Consider the following 26,106-nt stretch of genomic DNA (forward strand, 5'->3'; position numbering starts at 1 on the left):
GTGCAGTTGTAAAATGGCTCTCTACGAAAGAAAGAAACACAGACTCAGAAAATCCAATGGCTGATGGAATTATTATTGTTCAACTGTGAATTATATTTTCTTGAAGGGTCAAATTTGAAGGACAATCCTTATTTGCATATGTTTTGATGATTATACCTCTAATATATTGTGTGTCAAAAAGTTTTAAATCTAGAGTTATTTTTAAGGTGAACACTAGACAGATCTAATACTAGCCAAACATCTTAACCATCAGTAAAGTACATTACATGGCACTTAGTTGGCACTATTAATATAGTTTCCAAAATAATACTACATGGTATTCAGTGGAAGATATATATTCAAAATATATCTTAAAATATTTATATCAGAATTTCACAAGTCATAAAAATTACCTATGGTTACAATGATGAGACTGGAAATTGCTAATTTTTCCTATCTTTTTGTCTCCAGTAAGGTTCCCTGACACTAGAATTTATTACTCAGCACGTTAGTACCTCTAGTATGAATTTTCTCTTAGAGCTAAAAAAATAAAACTGGGGCGCCTGGGTGGCTCAGTCGGTTAAGAGTCTGACTTTTGGCTCAGGTCATGATCTCAGTGTCAGGAGATGGAGCCCCAGGGTGGGCTCCACGCTCAGCACAGAATCTGCTTGAGATTCTTTCCCTCTCCCTCTCCTTCTGCCCCTCCCCCCATGTTCACTTTTTCTCTCTAAAATAAACAAATAAACAAATAAAATCTTAAAAAAAGAAAAATAACTAAAACTATTCATAAAATGATCATCTGAAACCAGAAATAAGAATAATTTTTCAGGGGCGCCTAGGTGGCTCAGTTGGTTAAGCGGCTGCCTTCAGCTCAGGTCATGATCCCAGGATCTGGAGATCGAGCCCCACCACAGGCTCCCTGCTCAGTGGGGAGTCTGTTTCTCCCTCTGTCACTGCCCCTGCTTGTGCTCTCTCTCTCTCAAAGAAATGAAAAATAAAATTAAAAAAATAATAATTTTTCATTATCCATTTGTCAATAGGAAATGGTTAGTTTGTGAATAAAAAAAAAAGGCAAATTGGAAAATGACAAAAAATGCCAAATTATCAAAACCCAAACTCCTTTTAAAAGTTTAACTCATATCCTATCTCCTTTCTGAGGTTCTCCCTACCATTTGATCATTCCTTCCTAAATGACTACATACCACATCATGCCTTTTGGTCTGATTATTTCACATATGTATGTTTTCACTCTCCTAGAGGACGATGAGCTCCTCCTCAAGGAGAAGAGATTATCTTATAAAGATTCCTTCTTAACCCCACTGTGCTGTAAACACAGTAAATACATAATAAATATTTGGTGGTTCCTATTTGTTAACAAACGCCAAATGGGGAATTGCAATCACAATAACTGAGATTGTTTTGTACTACTATTATTTGTCATTAAGGAAAGCCCCCAAGGCAAGAATGTGTTCAAGGAGGAACAGAGCAGATAGTCTTGTGAGGGGAGTCAAGAAAGAAGCATAGCATCAGGGACTAATTCATCATTTGAAAAATAGATTGTCTCTCCTGTTCCCTAGGCAGTCTACTGCTGAGCATAGATGAGCTAAAGTAACCAGATTGGTTCATTAAAATATGGTCCCTTTGGTTCACCATGACTCATCTTTATGATGAAGCTGTGACTCTGAGAACTGAATGTGCTAATTTTGCTACTCTCATGACACACAAAAGAATAACATAAAACTTAATTTTTAATGACTTCATACTCAGTTTACTGCCATTGTATAGCTCAACCTCTGTATGGACCCAACATGTAATAAAATTTGGTAATACAAAGAACTGTCATAGCAGTCACTTTGAGCAATGGCCTACTCTAACTGCTTGGTATTGAAAGTTTGTGGATCTGCCTCAAGGACATGCTCTAGGTAATTCCCCATCCTTTAGTATCTTCCATTTCATTGCTCTATTCCACTAAACATCACTGCCATGTTAACATGATTATTGTTTGTTTTTCACATCTATATCCCCAGAACAAGTGCCTGATACATAAAATGTTGAATTAATAAATAAAAATCATTTGCCAGATCAGTTCTAGACCTGAAAGCCTAAACCAAGGACTTGAACTTCAGTTTTATCTGAGACCAGATGAAAAGTAACAGGGGCAGTGAGAATTAATGGGTCACCATTTGCTTTAGCGATGAGTTAGACAGACTTTATGGTTGCCAGAGGCTTAGTATTCTGAGGAAATTTTCCATTGTGATATTACTGCCTAGGGGCACCTAGGGAGCACCTTGTTGGAACTGCCTTCTAAAATTTTTGAGAGGCTTCGACTTCTGAGGAGGGGCAAGTGTCTGTGTGTGTGTGTGTGTGTGTGTGTGTGTGTGTGTGTGTGTATGGGGGATGGGGGGAAGAGGCAGAGGTGGGTGGAATTGAGGGATACCCAGTAGATTTCTCAAGTAGCCTGGTTTCAAAGTCAGTGTAGAGCCTGAAATTTGAGTCCCCGGAGGAGTCACATTAATGGTATATATCACCATTTCGTTTAGTTCAAATGTTGTGCATTTTATTGAATACATTCATATAATATCTATATTATAAGATCTAGTATTAGAGATTTAAATACGACATCTTGTAAGAATAGTTGAAAAATCCATTAAGTTTCATTAGAAAACCTAGCTTCTGACACAACTCTGGACTAAGAAGTTGTTTGGAAGAAAAATAAATAAATTAAAAATATTCATTAAGAAAAGAACCAGCACTACCACAAGCTACCTGCAGAACCACAAAACAACAACAAAACAACAAAACAATTGAACAATGAGCCAAAGGTCTGAATATTAAAACTCATAGGCAGGGACAGATCCAAGTTTCTGTAGAGCCTGAGCATCTACCATTTAGTGGAACTTCTTTAGAAACAAAATGAAACAATATTACAAAGGCACAGTTATGTATGGAGGACTGGAAGGGGCCGGAAGTTGAAGCTACACCCATTTCATGACGTAGTAGCCTCTGCATATTGCCATGGTCAGTCTGCTCATGCAGGACTGCCGGTGTTTATAGAATAGCTTTGCAGGTAAATTCAAGTCAGAAAAAATAAGATACTTGGAAAAAGAAATGTGGGAAGAATAGGGAAAGAGGCATCGTAGCAGCAATGATGCCATGGTAATTAAGCACTGAAGCGGGAACAATACACAATAGTAATTCTGACAGCAGAAGAAAGTCTATTTTGAGGGGAGATAGGAAAAAGGAGCTTTGCTTTGTGGGAGACAAAGAGCTATTTAAATCTGAGAATCCAGTCTAGGGTCATCACTCTGTCATACTAAAGGCTTATCAACCATAGGACAGCTATTTTATTGCTAGAAAATTGCTAGACAATTGCAAAGAACTCACCCTGAGGACACAAGAGCCAAGGCCTAGGAACATTTTTCCACCTTCCAGTCTCTACTTCCCACTTCACCTCACATTCCTCTCTGCTCTTTCTCCAGTCCTGCCACTTCCACACCATTTTTTTTTTTTTTTTTTAAGATTTTAGTTATTCATTTGACAGAGAGACACAGCGAGAGGGAACACAAGCACGGGGAGTGGGAGAGGGAGAAGCGGCTTCCCGCCACGCGGGGAGCCCGATGCGGGGCTCGATCCCAGGACCCTGGGATCATGACCTGAGCCGAAGGCAGATGCTCAACGACTGAGCCACCCAGGTGCCCCCACACCAATGTTTCCATACAGATTCTATCTATGAAATAGCGCATTCTTTTGGGTGAAAATTACATAACGAAAGTGATTACATAGATAAAGTCCATCCAAATGCAGGGATTGTACACTTTCAAATGCAAAGATTTTCAAATTTGTCATACATAATGTAAGCCATTAGTCAAGTGGCCTGAGTGAGAAATGATTGGAAAGTCAAACATTCAGACTAGTTTGGAGACAGCTGTGCCTTTTTCTTCTGATGAAGAAGAAAGGCTTTGGAGCCATTCTTTCCCTAGCCCACTGGGTGGTGAATTGCCTAGATCATGAGCTTGTTGTGGTAGAAACCAGTCTTGCTCATTTTTATTTTTTAATCTCAGGTCTCTCATTCAGTGTGGCATTAATGGGTGCTCAATAAAGTGTAAGAAATGAACGTTTCCTGTGAACACATTAAATGCCCGGAGAGAAGAAAAAACTACATTCAGCACGAGATGCTCAATGTCCACCATATTAGAGATTCTAAAATTACAGAGAGTGCTTTGAAGGGTGCTGACCACTCAAATGACATAACAACCTTGAAGAAGAAAAAAGAATGGGAGAAGGATGCTTCAGGCCCTGCGTCCTTACTGATTTGGGTACAAGTTAGCTAATAATAATCCCAGTGTCTGTCAGATAACATTTGACACCAATTTAGTAAGAAAGGCAAATAGCCCCAAAGTAAACTTATGTAACAGACATTTATGAGGAAAAACAAGTTTAAGAGTGTAAGCAGTATCCATTCAACCCCATGTCCACTGCCACTTCATCTGTGACCGGCCATGTTTATATTGACCTATAGTCATAAACAAACAAACGAACAGAAACCCTTAAAATCAGGTGCTGTGTCTGTTATTTATGGAGGAAAGTAATTTGATAATACACACCAGGGAGGAAATCTTTTAACATGCTTTAAAGGCTTCACATTTCAGCTATCTGAAAAAATTTAACCACAAAATGCAGTTTCATTAACCAAAGCTACCTAAACTTTTACTGTAGTTGAGATTTACAACTTCAGTAAATTTTAACTTTTCAACTGGAGCAAATAACTTTTTATTCCAATCCATTATCTTTGTTGGCTTTAGAATTAAAGTAGCTCCACCCTAAGTGTACAAACCTACACAAGTAACTTTGCTACAACCCACAGAATAGGCATGGTATGAGCTCCCCCTACTGGTACAACACTATTCCCACTTCATGAATCCAGTTAAGGGACCATGCCTGTGAGTTCCAGGGTAAAACAGAATTGCAATCAAATGTTCAAGTTTTAAAAAACCAAGTAACAACCCCAAACAAAACAAAACAGAAAAACAACTATACTCATTCTAAAATAATCCCTGTGAAAGAAATATGCAAAGGACATCTTTACAAACACTCGACAGCACCTTTTAAGTCCCCACCCAAGACTGGACAGGGGAAGGAGGGTGAATTAAATCACTGTCACTCTCAGGATGTTCTGGTGTCCTCATTTGCTTTCCGAAACATCAACAAGCGGAGGTGGGTTTGTTTTGAAGATTTTATTTATTTTTATTTGACAGAGAGAGAGAGGGCGAGAAGCACAACCAGGGGGAGCACCAGGAGGAGAGGGAGAAGCAGGCTCCCCGCAAGCAGGTAGCCTGATGTGGGACTCAATCCCAGGATCATGACTTGAACTGAAAGCAGAGGCTTCACCACCTGAGCCACCCAGGCTCCCCTAACAAGCAGAGTTTAATTATAGTGGTGTTTATATATCCCTCTAACAGCACATGTAAAATTTTTCCCTCTAACAGCACACGTGAGAGGCTACAGGCTTTAGAGAAAAATAGGGTAGCACCATGGAGGTTCAACAAAGTCTATCTAAGGGCCTTGGGTTTTTTTTTGCATTTGAAAGTGATTTCTAATATATAGCTGTGTGAACCGGGAAACTAAAGGTGGAAGTCATAAGTTTTATATTTCAAGCCACTCAAATTAGTTGTCTCCAGAGGAAAAAAATTCAATGTGAGAGTCATAGCAAATATAGGTAAAAGTGCTATTGTGGAGACATTCGCACTGACAAAGCAGAAGAACTGCTACAAAGGTGTTGCTAGTGATAAGCTGTTACAGAAAAAATATAATGAAAGAAATGGAACTCCCACTCTTTGAGTCAGCAGAAGGGAACTGTTTCATGATATTTGCTATATTCGTAAGGCTGCAATTTGATTATATTGGATTCTGTTATCACAATCTGTTACATATCCTACATAGAATATAAATACATAAAGCCATTTAAAGGCCAAATTATAGAGCTGTCTATTTTTATATTTTACCTTTTACTGCCACACCAGTGGTGATGCTTAAGTGGTATAAATTAAAAACGGTAAATGAAAAACAAAAACATTAATATATGAAGGCTTTATTGAAAAGCCACTGGTTGAAATCCCAAAAGTACATCAATTTGCTTCCCTCTTGAAGTCTGAGAAAATTGCCTTTAATGAGCATAATAAGACCAATGCATGGGCTTATTTTTCATTATTTATTTTTATTTTATTTTCTTAGTGATACTTTTTACGAAACATTTTCATGTCCTAAAAGTAAAGCTCCGTATTCATCCATGCTGAATGTGAATGGAGAATTTGAGGATTACAAAATGAGGTAATGGGATTATCTGTTTTCCTTCGCCTTTCCAGATCCTTCTTTACATCGGCATATAACATTTTTGCTCATGCGAGTGTCACTATGGAAAGGAGTGGAAAGTAACTGGAGTAGATGTGGGACATTCGTACATCTGTCGTCTTCTTACCATCTTTGTTGCCACTTCCCTGGCCAGGTCAAAGTCATCTTTACTTGTCCTACCACAATAATCCTTTTCACTGGTTTCTTTGCTTCCTCTCTTAATTCATCTACAACACATTCTCTACACAGCTGAGAGTAGTCTTTTAAAAAATATAAGCCAGATTATACTACTCCCCTTCTAAGTCTTCGCCTGACACTCTGAGTAAAATCCAATTCCTTATCGCTTCTCCACTCTCTGCTTCTACCATCTTCCTGCTCAATCACCTTTAGAATTAAGCTTCATGTTAACAAGGACTTTTTCTGTATCTCAAGCATCTAAAGCACAGCTGGTACAAAGGGAAGAAAGAGACGTAAAGTAAGCAAATAAATAGATAAGAACGTTTCATCGAGTGATCGTTCCTTTTAATAAAGTAAAACAAGGGGATGTAATACAAAGTGACTGGATTTTGTGGGAAGAGAGAGATTTGCACTGAACTCCTGAATTATAGAAAAGAAAGGTGCTCTAAGATTCAGAGGCAGGGCATTTGGAGCAAAGAAAGAGCGAATGTCAATACTCTAAGGGAGATCTTAGTGCAATCCAGAAACAGAAAGAAACTAAGTGTAGTTTGAGCACAGTGATTGAGCAGGAAAATGGTAGAAGCAGAGAGTGGAGAAGTGATAAGGAATTGGATTTTACTCATAGTGTCAGGGGAAGTCTTTGAAGGGGAGTAATATAATCTGGCTTATATTTTTTCAAAAGACTACTCTCTGCGGTGTGAACACACACGTGCATAGGGGACTAATAAGCCAACGTCACAGCACACGAAACAGACAGATGTTCCTCTGACTAGTGCAAAATTCCTACTTAATAGCAACACTTTCCTTTCAATCAAATTAATAAATGTTTAATATATTTCCACATAAAAGACTGCAATTTTTAAATTTAAATCCCTGACTTTAAAATATGTGGCACAGGGGCGCCTGGGTGGCTCAGTCGTTAAGCGTCTGCCTTCGGCTCAGGTCGTGATCCTGGGGTCCTGGGATCGAGTCCCGCATCGGACTCCCTGCTCGGCGGGGAGTCTGCTTCTCCCTCTCCCACTCCCCCTGCTTGTGTTCCCTCTCTCGCTGTGTCTCTCTCTGTCAAATAAATAAAATCTTAAAAAAAAAATAAAATAAAATAAAATAAAATATGTGGCACACTGCACATGAAACAATGGACAAATGGGAAAAATTGGACCTCCAGGGGCTTGAGTTTAAACCCTGGCTGAGCCACTAACTACATGGTCCTTGACAAGTAACTCAATCTTTGTGTCTTTTATTTTCTTCATCAGAAAAATAGAGACGATATGTCTTTGTTGAACAGTTATAGCAGGTATTTACTGTATGGCCATAAAACACCTGACACATAGTAGGCATGCATTATAAGTTACTTAATAAAAGTATGAATTAGTCTTTGGAGTGTTACGCCAAGCTTATCAATTACTCAACTAATGTTAGTGGCTCATGTAATTATATATACATACATATTTGTAAATCAGCAGTGATGTGTCTTTACCAGTGTTTCTGTAATTACTCAATTTGAAAGCGACATACCTAAAAGTAATGCTCTACTTGAAGCACTTTCTCATCTATTCCTTATCATTCCCAGTAAGCTCAGGGAGTAGTATGCAACTATTGCATTTTTCTCCTGCTTGGCCTTGTCCCAGACATACAAAAATTATAAACTTTGTCAAAAGAAAAGCTCCCTCAGCATTATCAGTAAATACTGTGTGCTAGAAATGTCAGTAATAATACCTTTTAATTCTCAGATATTTAGCGCTAAAAACTACTTAGAAAAAGTTAGAAAAATATCTCTGAATTCAGAAAAAAATAAGTCTTTGTTGAACCAAATACATCATTAAATACAACGGAGTCCCTTTCATAAATTCATTCAGCCAATGATTTGGAGTTCAAAGTATGCATCATAAATTGTGAATTCCTTTGATTTTTTTTTAAGATTTTTTATTTATTTGAGAGAGAGAGAGAGAGAGAGAGACAGCATGAGCAGGGGGAGGGGCACAGGGAGAGGGATAAGCAGACTCCGTGCTGAGCGGGGAGCCCAACCCGGGCTCCATGCCAGGACCCCAAGATCAATGAGCTGAGTTTAAGTCAGATGCTTAACCCACTGAGCCACCCAGGCACCCCCCTTTGATTTTTAATATCTTTTTTGTTACTTATTTATTTAGAGTGTGCGCATGCATGAGTGGGGGTTGGGGGAGGAGCAGAGGGAGAGGGAGAGAATCTAAAACAGACTCCAACCTTAGCACGGACCCTATGTGGGGCTGGATCCCACAACCCTGAGATCATAACCTGACCTGAGCCGAAATAGAGTTGGATGCTTAACTGACTGAGCCACCTGGGCTCCCCTGATTTTTAATATTTTTGTTTAAGAAAAATGTTTCATGGTCAGGTGTTCTTGAAAAACACTGTTTAAACAAAGTGTAACATGCTTCTTACTGGAAGATTTTTCAGTCTTTTGCATGTGACTAAGGTAAGCAATGGCTTCAGTTTTAGCAGAACTGAGGAGTTTGTTGAATTTTCTGTGCTAAAACTGGAAAAGTCTTGGGCAAATGGAAACAAGTTGGTTATCCTACATGTCACTCTTCAATAGGGGTGAAAATATACTACATTTCCCAATCTCACTTACCTGGATACCCTCTGGTATAATAGCATCCTGAAGCATCCAAGTTCCACAGAACACATTTTCAAAAGTGCCAGGGGAGGGGAAGGTTGTCAGTTCTCCTACTCAGCAGTATTAAACATTGATTTCAATCTTTGTCTTGTCTGGAAAGAATGAAACCAATTTTTTCCTAATGAAATATGTTCTGGCAGCATTAAATGCTATTTTAGAGGGTGGGGAAAATGTGTATGTGTTAGAGTTAAGAAGAAAACCTATAGCTGGGACACATTTTTCTTGGTTTTCTTAAAAAAATGTGTTAGGGGTATAAAAACAATTGAGAGGGGAAGTGCATTAAATGAGTAAATATTATATGGACTAATAACGGAAAGAAATGTTAAGAGTTGGAACATAAAAAAACAGTAACAGTCTACCCAAGCCCGAAACTACTGAAAATTCCACCTGCATTGTTTCTTGCTTGGACACTAAAACTATTTCTACAAAATATTAAACATCACTGCTTTCTCCTTTCTTCTTCTGACGTTTTGCATTGAAACATCCTTTTCTCTCTCATCAGATTGCTCTCCTATCTTGTTTCTCCAAACTCTCCTTTTTATCTCCCGCAAATATCTTCTTTTATATCTGAGCACAGCATTACCACATTGCTCCAATTTCATTTATGGGGGGAAATAGATGGGATAGAAAAGGATGGGGTGAGAGCTGTGACTCAGAGTTGGTAAAAGAAATAGAATCACTCTCTCCTCATTTCTTAAGGAATGATATCTCTTCTGGCATTTCCAGTGCCTAATCTAAGTAAGTTGAGGGGCCTACTTAGCAGTTACTGGGAAGGAGGAAAGTGGACTCTGTATTCACATATGCATCAATTAATTGCAATTGTAGGAGTTGATATCATTGCCCTGTCATTCATTTATCCGTCCATTATTTTATCCGATATTTATCAAGCATCTACTACATGCCAAGCACAGTTCTATGAAATTGTGCTGGCTGCATCTTTACTTTATACTCGAAAATCATTGCTCTAGAATCCCCATGGAATCACATGCAGGCTCCATTTTCCTCTTCCCTAGATTGTTGCATATTTCTTAACAGCTGAAGTTCACAGAGTTCTGCTTCCTTATTTCATTAGATCAAGAAAACTTCTAGATGGAAGGAACTAATATCCAGCGTTTTATTTTGCAAGTAATATTCTTTGATGCTAAAGTACATTTTATGTGGGGTAATCATTGTAATTCCTTGAAAACTCAGAAAAGACAGGCTTTTTTCACTGGTTCAATGTCAAATAAATGAAGGCATCAAATGGATTTCCAATTGATTCTATTCTCTGGCCAAAGTCATTTGGTATTTTAATAAGTAATCTGGATGTGAAATAAAGTATTCACATAAGGTAAAATTACCTCAATTACCTACAAACGAACTAACTAGAATCTTAAAATAACCTCAGTTTTTTTTGTCTGCACACTACTTTTAGGAGAATGAAGTAAATCACAAGGGAACAAGCTGATATACTAGTATCAGGTCATGCTTTTCAAAAATAAAGAAAATGCAAATGAAAAAACCTTTCAGATTAAGCTTGCAGCCTATTTTTGCTAGACTCCTCTTTGATTATCTTGATTTTCTTTGGGTCTTGGATATATAAGCGGGTGCTTATTTTTGAAGCTGGTTTAGGTTTGTAAATATCATCTTGCATATTCTTGGTGGGATGGGTTATGCTCTAATTTTTTATGTTGTTTTTCAGTCCTCTTTTATGAAATTAAAATAATTCTACAGTTTTTTAGTACACAAAGCCCTACAAATTCAGCTTTTATTTCAGATTGCAGATAATTTAATCTGTAGCTCGTAAATGTGAATGGAGACATTTTGAAATTCAAGCACACTTTTTTGCTTAGTGTCAGAGCCTTATTTCAGCTGAACAAATATTTAATGAGATCCTATTAAGCACCAGGTCTTTTGGTCTGTGTATAGGGGTATTAATAACAATTATCTCCAGGCAAATATACAAACAGATTATTTCAATGAATCAGGTTGATGATACAAAGTAGAATTGAGGAGAGGTATTTAGACCAATGAGGGGAGAGAAGGAAATCTTCCTGTAGAATATGATCCCTGATTTAGTCTTGGAAGATGAATAATATTTAAGCAAAATCATGGGAAGAGTTTCAGGAAGAAGGAAGAGCATTGGCAAAGCAAAGAGGCATGAAATCAACTGCATTGTATCCCAATGAACTACGGTCAATGAAAAGGTATGCTGGAGTGTCGAGTCTGAGGTGAAGAAGACTAATGATGAGGATGGAGAGGCAGGTACTGGAGTAATTCTGGAGGTCTTTGTTTCTCCTACTGGAAGACTGACTTTAATCTTAAGGATGATGGACAGCCATTGTTGGGGTGTAAGCAGGACAATGATATGTTCAGGTAAGTGTTTTATATAAATCATTCTGACTCTGTGAGTAAGAAAAATTTTAGGATGACAAGACAAAGCAGGGAGACCTGTTAGGAGGCTTTTTTTCAACATTATAGACGAGGGATGACTAGGGACTGAAATAGGGGATTGGTGGATGGCCTAGAGATACAGATTTGGGAACTATCCACAATGGAAAATCCACAGTGTGTGCTGATTTATAGGATAAGATTGGCTTTATAACTCTGCCACATCCTATTTCAAAGCACAGCTTGGCATACGGGAGCTCTCTCTTAGTGAAAGGCCAAGGGAGTTTCCTGCATCGATGTCTGAACATTGGACACTATGGACCTCAAAAGCAGTGAGAGTGTGAGCTTCCAGAGTATAACCATTTCATATCATCCCACCATTTAAGAAGCAGTATAATAACTCTACTACTAAGTCCCTTCTTTTTCTAAACTGCCAGCTGTGTTTCTCTTTAATTATATTTTAAAATAACACCTACTTTCAAAGACAACCATATTCAAGCTGCTATTATGGTTGTCTTTTGAGTAACTGAATAAAGTCTTCAACATTGTACACTCTTCAACCCTTAAAATCTCAAAAAGGATCATAAAGCTGGAAGAGTTGAGGAAAGATAATGCTCTCTAGCTCAACATGTCTTTTCACCAAGTTTCCAACCAATACCCTTTAAATCAATGCATCAGAAATTCTACTTGCCAAAGGCCATGTTTTTCCATTAGCGCTACGGTCTCTGGAGAGGACTGTCAGTGTAGCTGGAATGACTCTTGTCCTAATTTAGTGCTTACAAGATCATGAGAAATTTCTCAATTTTGCCAGGAACAAATATGTATAGAGCACATCAATTTTACATAGAAGCCATCATACAGATGGGTTTCCTTTTTAACTGATTTCATAATAATGATCTTTCTGTTTGTGGCCTTTACCAAAAAAAAAAAAGTAATAACAAAACAGTCACTTATTCAGGCAAACAATGGGATTAAGGTATGAGAAAAGCATCTGGAAAATGAGAAAATGGGGGAAGAGATTAAGGTTATAAGAAATATTTAATTCGGAATGGATTCAGTTTAAATGATACATCTGAAGAGCAGGTTCTTGGAAGCATCAGACCTTATTTAAAATCCAGTTAGTTCTCTTTTTATTCTTCTCAAAGGAATCAGTAAGAATACAAAACTGTAAGATTTTTCAGAACGAGTTTACGAACTGACAGGTTCTGGAATAATTCTTTTGGTTTGACTCACTGAGCCAGGATGCTAACATTATTTAAACATTGTTTTCTATTTATTCCTGGATTTGTTTTTTTAATTCTAAAGCTATAACAACTATGTAATTTACCAGAGAAAATGAAATTGCTCTTTGTTAAGTACACATTGAAAATCATATGCTACAACATGTATTGTACATTTAGTACAGTAAAAAAAAAAAGCTATATTTTCATATCCAAATTTGAAACCAATTCAGTGCAATTTGGCATGCACTGCAGCATACAGAGAAACTCCTATGTATTGGTAACAAGTAAAATTTTCTGCTTGCTTAAAAATATCAAAACAGAAGAAGGACATCTTAAATAAAACCCCAAATAAAAGTACCTTAAGAGAAAAAAATGGATTAGACTATGGTAAAACCTAGAATATCTGTTCAATATAGGACCGCAGACAATGTCCCTCAGATGGGTAGCGGACTGATATATCTAAGATACACAAGCGATACTCTAGAGAATATAACACCAACTCCTGAAAATCAACAACCACCAGACAAAAGAAACTTAATCTCCTTACTTCAACACAGTGCATTCTCAACACAGATCTTATAAAATCACCAGTCAGATCACAACATCCTCTTCTGCTCCAGACCCCCGATGGCTTCCAGTTCACTCACAGGAAGAGCCAAGGCCTGCATGAAGGTCTACAGGGCCACCCCCACCTCTCTTTCTCATCTCCAAACACCATCTCCCTCACTTAGTCCAGCTACCATCCTCGGATCCCCCAGGTATGCTTTCGCATTTGCAGTTATCCTGGAATGCCCTCTCTTTGCTTATCTGCAAGGTTTGCTCCTTCATTTCCTCCTTATCTTTGTCCAAGCCTTCCTGATCATCCCAAACTAATTAATGGCCTCCCCCCACTCCCCTCCACACACGACCTTTCCTTATCCCACTTTTTTCTTCCTACAGAGAAGTCATTACCATATGACGATCTATATTTTCCCTTGCTTATTTGTTAACTGTTTGGGTCTCTTCACAAGAAATAAGCTCTACAAAATCAGAAATGTTGTCTGTTTTTTTTCCTTGTTTTAAATTTACAAGGATTATAAAGAATGCCTTGCTGCAATGTTCACATTTTCCCTTTCTCAGCTACTAGGAGTATTGTATACAGGCAGTTCATAGCTGAATCTCTCCCTAGGTCTAGCGTGCAGTTAAAGAGAGCCACCTGGCCCAAGGTAGCACTCCCTTTCTGGGGTTGCCCACATCAGTGGTGATCAATGGTGGATGTGAAGGCCAGCCCCACTGTTCTGATTCAGCACGACTAAAAGGGGCCCTCCCACCTTGAGAGCTCCATTCCAGCCCTGCCATGGCTTTTCTTTTTAACTGCACCAGTTCAGCTTCTCCTTCTGCTCAGTCTTAGTTTCCACCTTCCGCAGACACTTATTGTGAGACTACTACTCAGTATACCTTGAATGCACAAATTTCAACCTTAAGGTCTACTTCCTGGGAATCCCCGACAGGATCACAGATGAAGGAAACAAAAACAGAGAATCTAAGTAAACCGCCCATGGTCACTTTGCTAGTAAGTGGTGGAGCCAGGATCAAACCTACAGACTCTAGCTACAGAGCTTGTGTTTTTAATCATTTCTTCCTGCTGCTACACACATAACCATACTTCCCCCTCCCACCACCAATAATTTAAAATATATTGAATTCCTTGGAGTGAATACTTAGGAATGGGATTAGGGATGGAGGATGAAGGGAAAAATTAACAGAAGAGAATAAATGGCAATCATTATGTGCCATGGACTGAGGAGTATGATTAACTTAGATAATAGACAACAACAAAAACCCATAGTGGTTTGAGTACTGTGTTGAATAGACCAGATGATTTCAGTGGGAAATGAGAGTGGGAAGGGGGCAAGGCGATGGGATAATGAAATCTCATACGATTGTTGATAGGATTTATGATTTATATAAACCACAGAATATGGGGTCTGGTGTAGTTGTGGCAAACAGCTACTGCAAGAGGTAGGGCAACCTTGTGCCCTATCATTTCCTCCATTCTTGGAGTTCAAGGACTGATTTAGTTATCATATTCACTGTTGTTGGGTTTGCAGGTAAGCTGTTCATCCTTCATTGTCATCATTCACACATCCAAAGGCTATTGTTGTGGATAAATAAATTAATGCTATGATAGTGCTTTTTATAAACCATAGAGTGTTTTACAAATAGTTAAAAATGTGTATAGACATCCTTACAGATTTATCTAATCATGCTCTGACATCAAGTGGAACTCTAATAAAATCTTTCCACCTACATTATATATATATATAATATAATATATAATTATATATATTATATTATTATATTATCCTATTGGGGGAAAAGTTATTTTTTATTTTTAAGATGGTAGTCATATGTGAAGACAAAGTATAGCCAAGTGGAAACAAAGGTTCCTTTCTCCTCCCTTTTCTCACTGTTTCCCCATTCTGTTTGCTTTTTGTATTCTTTTCAATTTCATTATCCATTACATGTTCCTCATTCATTCTACCTCTATTTCATTACTCCACTGCAATATTGCTTTTCTTTGAGGTAAAGAGAAAGTAAAATGGATTGCAACCCAGGAAAAGTGGGGATAAAATTTCAGTCGCAGTTCTGATGGCTATATGCCCATCTCCAGGCAAAAGAGCAGCTCTCAGGTATAGGAGAGCAAAAGCAAGGATAGTTTCCACTTTCTCCCCATGTGTATTGCCCTGGAAAAATCTCAGACTTTGCATACATGGTAGGATTTCTTTATTGAATCAGTACTTCAGCTGAAGCTGTTTACAAATGATGCCTGTCAGACTTTGGCTGTCATGGAGAAAATGCATGGTGAGGCATATTGTGCTCGCTAGAACTTGACCATGACAGTAAGGTAGAGAAGGTACAAATCGAGATTAGGAAAGGGAATGTGTACAGCAACATGGAAGAGAAGAATTACTGAGCCTTATATAAGAATATTTTATGGAATGAATATTCAGTTTCTTGTTATTTACAGTATATTTAACATTTTATTTCTGCAGGGGATTATTTTTCTTTTGATAATTAGAATCATAATTTTTCCCATTGTGGGCTGAGAAGAGAATTTACATGTAATCTCCTTGAGAGTAAAACACTGTGTCATATTCATTGTTACAGCTGCAGAAACCTTGCCACAATACCTAGATTATATTAGGTTTGTTCAATTCAACCGAATTCCTGAATATCATCAAATTTAGATTAGAAACATAAGGATTTTTAAAAAATAATTTTCAAGTTCTCAAACTTCTTACAATACTGTTTGCCAGTTTTTAGCAAGCCCCATAATCAGAAATAGTAGCTTAGGGTCTAAAATTTGTTGCAATGTGAACATCTCTTGCTCTACCCAAAATGTATATAAAGTAAATGTCTTAATTATGGACATCTGAGTAACACCATATACAGTTAATTTGCACAGGGCAATTTTGCATTAAATAAAAATATATCATAAATGGTTTCACACAGTGAAGTTATCACAATTACCTGGATATTAAAAATCAGTCTTTATACTAATACTGGATGTAAAATTGATTTGTTACTATACATATCTGACAATCATCTATTAAATAATTCTTTTAAAACTATATAATTATATAAATTCTATAATAAGACCCAGGGCTTCCTTTAACCTCATGAAATGAAAATATACCCATGGTATCTATGCTGTATACCTTAGAGACATTTCATTTCTATAGACGTTATCATACAACTGCCCATAAGATGTTATTAAAATTTAATTGTGGATTTTCCCAGACCCATAGCAGGATAATACATTTGTAAATATTTTAATAGTTAAAATAGTTTTCACTTTACTGGACTAATTTTTTGTTTTTAGGAATCTATCAAAAATCTAATCAATCCAGAAATATTTTTAAAAGAGAAAATGGAAAATATTCATAGCTTTGATTTCATAATATGACTAAAAGACTGAAAGAAAAGCAGGGGTTAAAAATTATCCTTTAACCACCCACACACCCCTGGATTTTGAGAAGGGGTTTCTTTAATACTTTTTTCTTACTGCAGTATTTGTTGCTTAAGGAAGTCTGTGGGTGGATAAGATGTTATTATCCCTCCTACACACACCCGTTTTCTTATTTACAACATTAAATCTCCATTTATATAAGTACTTGAAACACCAACCCTTTTCTTTCAACTACGTTCTGAAATTCTTTGGAATTGGGTCCACACATTACCACACATTACCTTCCTATAGGACACATTCATAGTAAATTGTAGGTTATCCTGATTTTTTTCAAGGGTGAGTCTATCCAAAAAGGGTGTCTGAAGTGGATGCCTTTCCAACTTTTTTTCTGAAAACAGAATTCCAACTTCTTGTCAGAAAACGGCAAGTCTTATGCCCAAACTAATAATACAAAACTATTCTTTGTATTAATGTGTTTCCTTAAATACTAAGAAGATACAGTCATTAACATGGGAAAAGCCAACCTTTAAGATTTGTATGCAGTATTTCTTATTACACTACAGATTACCTTTGTAAGTGAACGCACATTTGTAGTTCATGCTGGAAACATAACAAACATGTTTTACCTAAATATAGTTAGCTCCTTGAGTTGTTTCATCTGAATAAATACATCGATAATTAAAAATTTTTTAAACTCCCTATAAAATACATATAATGTTATGAAACCTTTATATCCCTTTCTAATTGTAGTAAAAATGTTCCCTCAAATATAGTAAATGACAGATATGCCCTTGTGCAAATGGGTTAAACTTAAATTATTTTAAAGTGATCAGGTCTCATCTTCATTGCTAATATAAAATTCATTCATTTAAAAAATACAAGACAATTTTTAAAAAGCAAAAAATTTATGTATTTTAAAGTGATTTTGGATTTGGAGATTTAATGATATCATTTATAATAGCCACACATACAATGTGTTTTGCAAATAAATTTTTTAACTTCACTATTCAGATCAATTCTTTCCAGATGGGAATTATATTAACTTTTGTTAAAAGAAATTAGAAAAATAATCATTAACCACCCAAAGTGCTTGCAAAGATGCCCCAATTATTAACTAAATACACATTACTGAGAATATATCCTACAGAGGCCAGTTAGAACAATCACTAGCTGGGATTGATGTATTAACCAAACAATCACAGGTAATTTAATCACTTCTGGTTAATTCAAAGGAAACTATTTCTGGCTCTTCTGATACCTTGATAATAGGAACTGTCAGAATACAGAGGCAAGTCCACCTTCTATATAGCAGAGGTAGTGAGTCAAATATATTTTATGAACAATGCAATGGATATGTGAATTGGAATTCTGCAGGTTACTCTAAACTAGGTTTTTATGTTATAGTTATTCAGCTTTTTTGGCACCTTGTAATAGAGTAAAAAATTAAAGAAAATTAAAATCATTACTATTTCAGAGCAAAGGAAGACAAAGACTAGAAAAAGAGTAATTTAGTTAAAAAAAACTTGTTTGGTCTCTAATTTAAAAAAATAGTTTATGCCGTAGGAGTAAATACTCATTATCACAACTTCCAGAACAACAACTATTTAAAAAGAGTACAACTCAGAATTAAATAGGTTATATGGTCTTTTCTTTTTCTAAAGCAATTATCTTTAAGAAGTTGCTTTGTTTTTTTCCCTCGAAGTTACTATAAAGTACCTATAATTGAAAGGAAGAATAAAAAGCAAACAGGAGAAGAAAATAAGAAAAGGAAAGTGGTTTCCAACTTAAGTACAAAGTTCAAGTTATAAACATCATATCCTTGACATCAAAATTATTTCCTAAAAAATTACCTTATTTAGATCACTGGATAACATAATGAACCCCAAATTTCAATATGGAATGCAACAAGGAAGAGTGAAGTTGATTTCATTTTCACTTGCATGAGCTAATTACAATGAACGAAAGCTGGACACCAGTGTCTGAGACATAAACTATGTCTTCTTAAAAAATCAATTAAAATGAAGAAATGATATGTGATATGATAAGGGACTCAAATAGAAAAAGCATATCATGACATTTTAATAGAAAGAGCAATGAAGATTTTCTGTGTTCTGTGGTCTAGCTTGTTTTGTTTTTGAGGATGCTAAAAAATTAACAAGACTTGTTGCATGAAAAGCGGCACAGTTGAAACTCAACACAGTATCTGCAAGATCAGGTAATCTATATATAAAGACTAAATGTATCTGGGAAATAAACAGGATTTTGCATAGGAACAACTCCCTTCCAAAAGCAACACTATTAAAATTGATTAATTCCTTAATATTCCAATGGTGAAATATCTACTTAAGCAACTATCTTTTTCCTTTCTTTTTCTCTTTAAGATTTAATTTGTTCTTTTAAGCTCTTCTTTTCAAACAGCTGGAGAAGCTTTCTTAGGAATACTATATTAATCAGCCAGAGGGGTTGGCAGAAAAACAATTTCTTAGAAGAAGTGAAAGACTGTCCTAACATCAAATGACTGTCCAATGTCATGTAACACTGAAATAAATTTTATGCTCTCAATGTACTAAATCTTGACTCCTCTTCAGTTTTAGTCTTTATGGGAAAAAATTGTGCTCCAATATTTTGCTGTAATTGTGTTCTCTACGTATTGTTTATTTAAATTAGTTAAGCCTTTCATTATATAAAGCACCTTGATAAGTCTTTGAAATATTGCCCAAACTAGATAAGGTGTGATAAGTCACATCTTTCCTGAACCCAAAATCTTTTATTTATCTTTTATCAAATTCTGTATTTAAAAACTAAAATTTACTTTGAATCATACATTTGATCAGTTTATACAACTTAAGCAAGGCCTTAAGAATGTATGTTTTGCTTCATTCTCTTTTTATTTTTCTTGTTGAAATTTTATATAATTTTTTTTCTTGCTGTGTATAGGGGTGGAATTTTGTTGGGATTTCATTTGAAAAAGCATTTTAAGAAATTTACAATGAAGATTCAATTCATAAATAAAGTCTTATTTGCCAGGCAGTACATCGGATAAAATTTTAAAAGTTTCTCCCTCTCTTTTATCTTACATACTTCCTTAAACACATAATTTAATAATGAAAACATGTCTTACTTAGCAAAAATTAATTTAACCAAAGAAGTAAAGATACTATATTATTTTCATTGGCTTAAATTCTGTTTATCATTTTTACTTTCTTTTATGAAAAGAAAGTTTTCAGTTTCAAATTATTGATTTGATAATTAAGACCTGCTCACATGGTAGTTATGTGTGTGTTAATATCAATACTTGGCAATTTAGGGCAATATTACATATTTTAAAATCTCATTATTTAAGTGATTTCTTCATGAATTCTTTCTGCCCTGCCAAATGAGCTTGGAAGCTTCTGTTAGGAAGTTTTGACATGCAAATCTATCTCAAAGATAAGTTGGGCACAAACAAATAAAGGAACAAGAAAGATTAGATGAGGTAAAGTTCTTAAGTAAGATTCATAAATATATTAAATAATTTGCATGGTATATACATTTGCTTCATAAGTAGAATGATACTTTTTCATTTGCCTCTTTCCTAAAATGCAAAATGTGAATTTGTCTCAGATATCTGTAATGGTAAATACATAAGCAAATATCCATAAATGATATCCACACGTAAGTCTTCAAATATATAAAAAGACAAATCTTACCTCCATCTCCAGATCCTGATCCTGCATCTGGGGGGGGAAGAGAAATAATTTGGTTTTGTTTGAAAAACATATTCAAAAACTATTTATGACTTTATTTAGTTCATGTTTACTTCCTTTATTAAGACAGTAATATAATGGAGAAAATTACTAATATTTAATCTGAAAGTGTATATTCACATCAGTTTAATTTAATTTGTGTAATATAACTTATCAAATAAATTTTCTATTATTTTCATTCTTAAACTTTGTAAAAAATTATTATCTAGCTTTGATATTATAGCTTATTTTAATTATTACATTCTAAAATTGACTATGTAAAATCTGTCATATTTTTATTTTAACCAGGATGAATTTGGTGCCATTAACAAAAAAAAAAAAAAAAGAAAATGAAATGCTTATAACAGTGAGATTCAGAAATTAAACAGGCTAAGACATGTGGCAAATAAACTCATAATTAAGGCTTATATTATTGTAAATCTCATATACACAAAAAGAAAAACAGTTTATAGATAATTATCTTTCATATAATTGCTAATATGTTTTCCAAATACCACAATTGTGGATGAGTTTATCTGCCACCAACATCCTTTGTTTTTTTTTAATTAATTAACTTATTTTTTTATTATGTTAATCACCATACATCATTAGTTTTTGATGTAGTGTTCCATGATTCATTGTTTGCGTATAACACCCAGTGCTCCATGCAGTACGTGCCCTCTTTAATACCCATCACCGGGCTAACCCATCCCCCCACCCCCCACCCCTCTAGAACCCTCAGTTTGTTTCTCAGAGTCCATAGTTTCTCATGGTTCGTCTCCTCCACCGATTTCCCCCCCTTCATTTCTCCCTTCCTACTATCTTCTTTTTTTTTTAACATGTAATGTATTATTTGTTTCAGAGGTACAGGTCTGTGATTCAACAGTCTTACACAATTCAGTGCTCACCATAGCACATACCCTCCCCAATGTCTATCACCCAGCCACCCATCCCTCCCACACCCCACCCTCCAGCAGCCCTCAGTTTAAGAATTCCTCATATCAGTGAGGTCATATGATACATGTCTTTCTCTGATTGATTTATTTCGCTCAGCATAATACCCTCCAGTTCTTTGTTTTTGAAATCAATAGAAGAGAGAGATTAACTTTTGTCTTTGTGTTTAAAATTGGATACACCCTAAATGATGCTGGCAGAGAAAAAGGATACCCTCCTTCTGCATTTCTCTTTATTTCTTCTCTCCCCTCCTTCCTACAGAATTGCAGTTGGTCAAAGTTGTCTATTTCTGACAACTGAGTTCCCAGAGACACCCAGTTTTCTCATTGGGAGTCAAGACCATTGAGTTTCCATCTGGTTCTACCTGTGAAGTGTAAACATCATCTGCCTTCTGCCTCCCTACTTCTTTTCATTCTAAATACATTTGGTTATGTATTTTTAATGTTAATACTGGGGAATAAGACTAATACTGGTATTTTCTGTCTGAAATGTTTCATCTCACACTGAAATCTCAACCAGGATTCAAGAACTATACCGAATGCCACTTCTATGAATTTGTGTTTGATGCTTTAGTACGATTTAAGAAATAAAACAAAGCAAAAACCCAAACCTCCATTATTTCTATTTGTTTGCCTCCATGACAGTTTATGAGAGGCATGGTGTAAAAAATGATATGGTATATGAAAATCCACAGAAGGCTGACGTATGGAAGAATAGATGCCTCCTTCAACAGCTATGCTTGTCATCATGTTAGGCATTAGCAGTGTCATGAAGGAGCAGTAGTTTAAATAATGAGCCTTGGTGGAGACTCCTATTAACTAAATTCACAGGGTCTAACACTGTATTAAATCAGACAGCCAAGTTATTTATTAACTGCTAATGTGACTAAAACATATGTCTTTAGGCCAACAGATTTTTTCTTTAAAGCAAGCTAATTGGTAAAACAATTTATAATAAAAGCCCTTCTTAGTAAATATATAATCAAATAAGCATTTTAAGCATACACCTTGACTATTTAATGATAACAGATCAAGAAAGCCTGAAGCATTTGTCACCGTAATAGAATCGTCTTGTCAACTGAACTGCTAATCATAACTTATGGCACCGTCACTTTTGGATGGGACAATGCTTGAATGGTCAATGTTTGTACACTTCCACAGTAAAATTTTAACTAAATTTCTTTAAACTAATTTGAAAGTTTAATTCAGTATTACTTATAATCATCAGAGGCTAACAGGTTGTACTATTATAGCACTAATATATTTTACGTGTTTTGGTTGAATGTGTAGAGTTTCTCTTTTCTTCCTCATTACAACTGTAAATTTCTTTAAATCAAGAACCATGTCTTGTTCAGCTTTATATACTTATATGCACATAAGAGGAAATACCTAAAAGTTATAGATTCAAACCTTCAAACATTACTCATTTGATAACATAAGGAATGTTATCTAATCTTCCTAAGCTTATTTGTCCTCTATTCAATGAGTATAATAATGTCTATCTCATTGATAGATTTTGAGACTTACTGCACAATAGCAAATTTTAAATGATTATCACTGTGTCTGGAACATAAAAATTAAGATTTTGAATAAACATCTTGCCTATTCATCTACAGGTTTTCTAATAAATACATAGGGTTTGGAAAAAGCAAAAAAAAAAAAAATGGCAGTAGTATATTGGCTTGTATTTCTCATGTATCTTTCTAAAAAGTCAAGGGGCATGGTTCTTAAGACAACTTTTGTTTGATTTGACCCAAATCAGGTAAGTAGGAAACAAAGAAGGAATAGGTGGAAAAAATAATCACAAGTCCACTGAATTATTATGAAATAGTGATGGGAAGTTTTAATGGTTTCTCTAGTATAAGATAAATAAGTAGCTTACTGAGGTCTTACTGGTGAGACAGAAACACCTAAGAAGTCATGCTCTTGATCCTGAAAGTCTGAACTCCTAGTCAATGCATTTCTTATAACACAAAAAAGCAAAATTGACAGCGAGGCTATTGAGCAGACTGTCCAATAAGAAACAATTTTTGGACCAAAAAAAAAAAAGATTTGTAAGTTCAATGAAGTATAATAAAGTTATATCTTCTACTGCCTTTTATTCCTAGAGATCACAATTTGCCATCTCTATTCAGTGTCAAATAGCATTAAAAAATAAATGGAAAATCTGCAAAGAAAAGAATGAGAATTTATTTTAGATCAAAAGTCAGAACTCTAATTTATTTACAGTCAGACCTGGTTAATCAAAATTACTTTGGTTCCTCCATCATTATTCAGATCAAAAATCTTTTAGATTTACAAGTCAATGGGAGACACATTCAGCAAGATTGGCTTACTAATTAAATCCTACAGAATTCTAAGTATGTGACTCAGCTAGGTATGGATTACTCAATTGTGATTAAATGTTCTACTTGGCTAAGTATTTATTTTCATAGTATAAACAACACGTTAGAGTCTAGCATGTAAAAACTTGAATGAATCAGGAGAATGTGATTGCCTAAGCCTACAAGAACTTGGAGGTTAGCAAGTATGAAAGAGAGATTTTGGTACCAAATGTTGTTAGCCACACCATAACTTCCTGACTCTATTTTGACAACTGCCCACTGATTCTCATTTGGCTACTGTCAGAGACAGATTGGTATCCTATACGATCTAGAGTAGATAAACCCTTTCCTCAGTACTCACTGGTGTTGCCTCTATCATTCTTGGTTTCTAAGATTCAGAGTTTCCATATTATTTTTTCCTGTGCAATTTGTCTTAAAATATCACTTTAAATTTTCTCCATAGATATGGCAGATTGATTTTTCATAATTAGCTTGCTCCTTGTTTTTCTTTCTCTTTCCCCCATCTTTACTATGAGAGTAGAACGCTGGTCCTCCTCCCTCCCTACTAGGGAAGCAAGTCCAATGACTCTCACCTGCTGCTGTCATTTTCATTCATTACTTCTCAGACAGATGGAGTGACAATGATCTGTTTGCTTTAGCAAGTAAGAAGCAAGTGGGGCACCAGAAAGGACATTCACTTCATGAGGCAAAGAATCATATAAAAGAAAAGACTACTTAAAAACCAAAATCAACACAAAAAAGCCTACATCATCATCTGTGAGTAATAATATCATTCTCTTCTAATTCTTAGGAACTTTAGTAGTCAATGGTATAATTTGGAACACTATCAATTACTAACAATCAATAGACTTAAGATAATCTTTTAAAGAATACAAGCCTTTCTTCTTGCTCATTTACCATCCTGCTCCAACCTACATATGACTTTTAACATAGTTCCCTAGAATAGAAATACTTGTTATCGAAGAAATACTTGTTACCTTTCCAATAAAATAGATTTTTCCTGGCACTCTTCTATATTCTCACTTTTGAAGAAAGTTCATACTTTGTGTCATTATTATTTTTCCCTGATATGCTTATGCCATCCAATTCCTCAGAAATTATGACTTTCTAGAAAGATGCTTATGTGTCATTCAAGACAACTATCATGGATACTAAAGTTTCTTTAATATATGTGATTCTAATATGTCAAGCCTAACCTGTAAACTCAGCTTTATTTTAAGGCATTGCTCTATCAAGTTGGGCTTTGTTCCCTTTGTTTATTTTTCTTCCTGTAATGCTGTTCAGCTCTAACAGTCACTGTACACGAAAGGAAAACCTGAAAAACTGAAGAGCATATGAGGTCACTCTTCCTCCTCACTTCCTCCAGAGCATTCTTGGTAAAGACAACTAAAAAGCTTTGTAGAATCCCAGGCTGACTGTGTTAGAAAGGATAGATGTCCTTCACAAATACATTCTTCAATATAATCAGCTAAATGATAAGAACATTTTATAGCACTGCTGAAGTTACCCACATTTTCACTTTCAAACCCAGGTCTGCAAACTACCTCCAGCAGACGATGCTATTGTTCGAAACAAACCAACCAACTTTACGTGTGCGTGGATAGGTTTCTCTATATTTGGCACCTAGGCAGGAAACCTAGATTTCTAATTATATTATTCAACTGTCTGCACTTCATTAAATAACATATGTATTAAAATCAACATCCTTATGGCAGATTTTCTCTTTCTTCCAGAAGTGATTTGAAATGTAAAAAAGACAAAATAAGAATAATGTATGCTTTGTACAAAAGAATGAGAGGCTTATCCAGCCAGTATATAGTCTGAATTATTTATTTGGCGATAACATAACAGAAAAAGCAAGACATGGTTTCCAAAGGTTTCAGGGAGTCTTTAGGATCACACACATACCTGTGGCACATGATCCTTCAGACACTACAAGTATCTCGCTCTGCTGTTTGCAGGCAGCCTGCCGCAGGTAGCACTCATTCTGGTAGCTCTCCCCATTGGAGCCACACACAGGCACGTAGTCACTGTTGCACTGGGGGGGGGGGGCACAGAGATAGAAGCTTAGGGTTAGTACTGGGGTCTGCATACCTTTGACACCTCGAACAGAAATAATCATTTACAAAAGAAAGCAGTTGTTTTCATTTTCAGCAATCTCCATTGTATCCATGAAAGTCTTTGACCTTGCAAGGGCATCATTCAAAGATACACAAAAGTAATGTCAAGTCAGCTAATCAGTCATTTGATTCAGATGGGGGAAAAAGAAAAAGCTTCTAAATTGATCAGGGTAATTCCAACAAAGTGATCTGGGCAACAATACTGAAAAGATATAGCAACAAAATGTATCAACATTATTTAATACTGTTTTTCAGATATAC

General features: G+C 35.7%; 1 protein-coding gene across 1 annotated transcript in view; it reads right to left on the minus strand.

Moving 5' to 3' along the window:
• The window catches only part of TMEFF2 (transmembrane protein with EGF like and two follistatin like domains 2), a 225,559-nt gene that overhangs the window by 189,464 nt on the left and 9,989 nt on the right, over positions 1-26,106 (minus strand). Inside the window, exons 3-4 of the mRNA XM_078071130.1 lie at positions 25,634-25,763; positions 20,392-20,418 (exon numbers count right to left, since the gene is read on the minus strand). Of these exons, the coding sequence (XP_077927256.1) occupies positions 20,392-20,418; positions 25,634-25,763 (157 nt within the window). The remainder of the gene's footprint in view (positions 1-20,391; positions 20,419-25,633; positions 25,764-26,106) is intronic.

The sequence above is a fragment of the Halichoerus grypus genome, chromosome 4, assembly GCF_964656455.1.
Source record: "Halichoerus grypus chromosome 4, mHalGry1.hap1.1, whole genome shotgun sequence".
Classification (NCBI taxonomy): Eukaryota; Metazoa; Chordata; class Mammalia; order Carnivora; family Phocidae; genus Halichoerus; species Halichoerus grypus.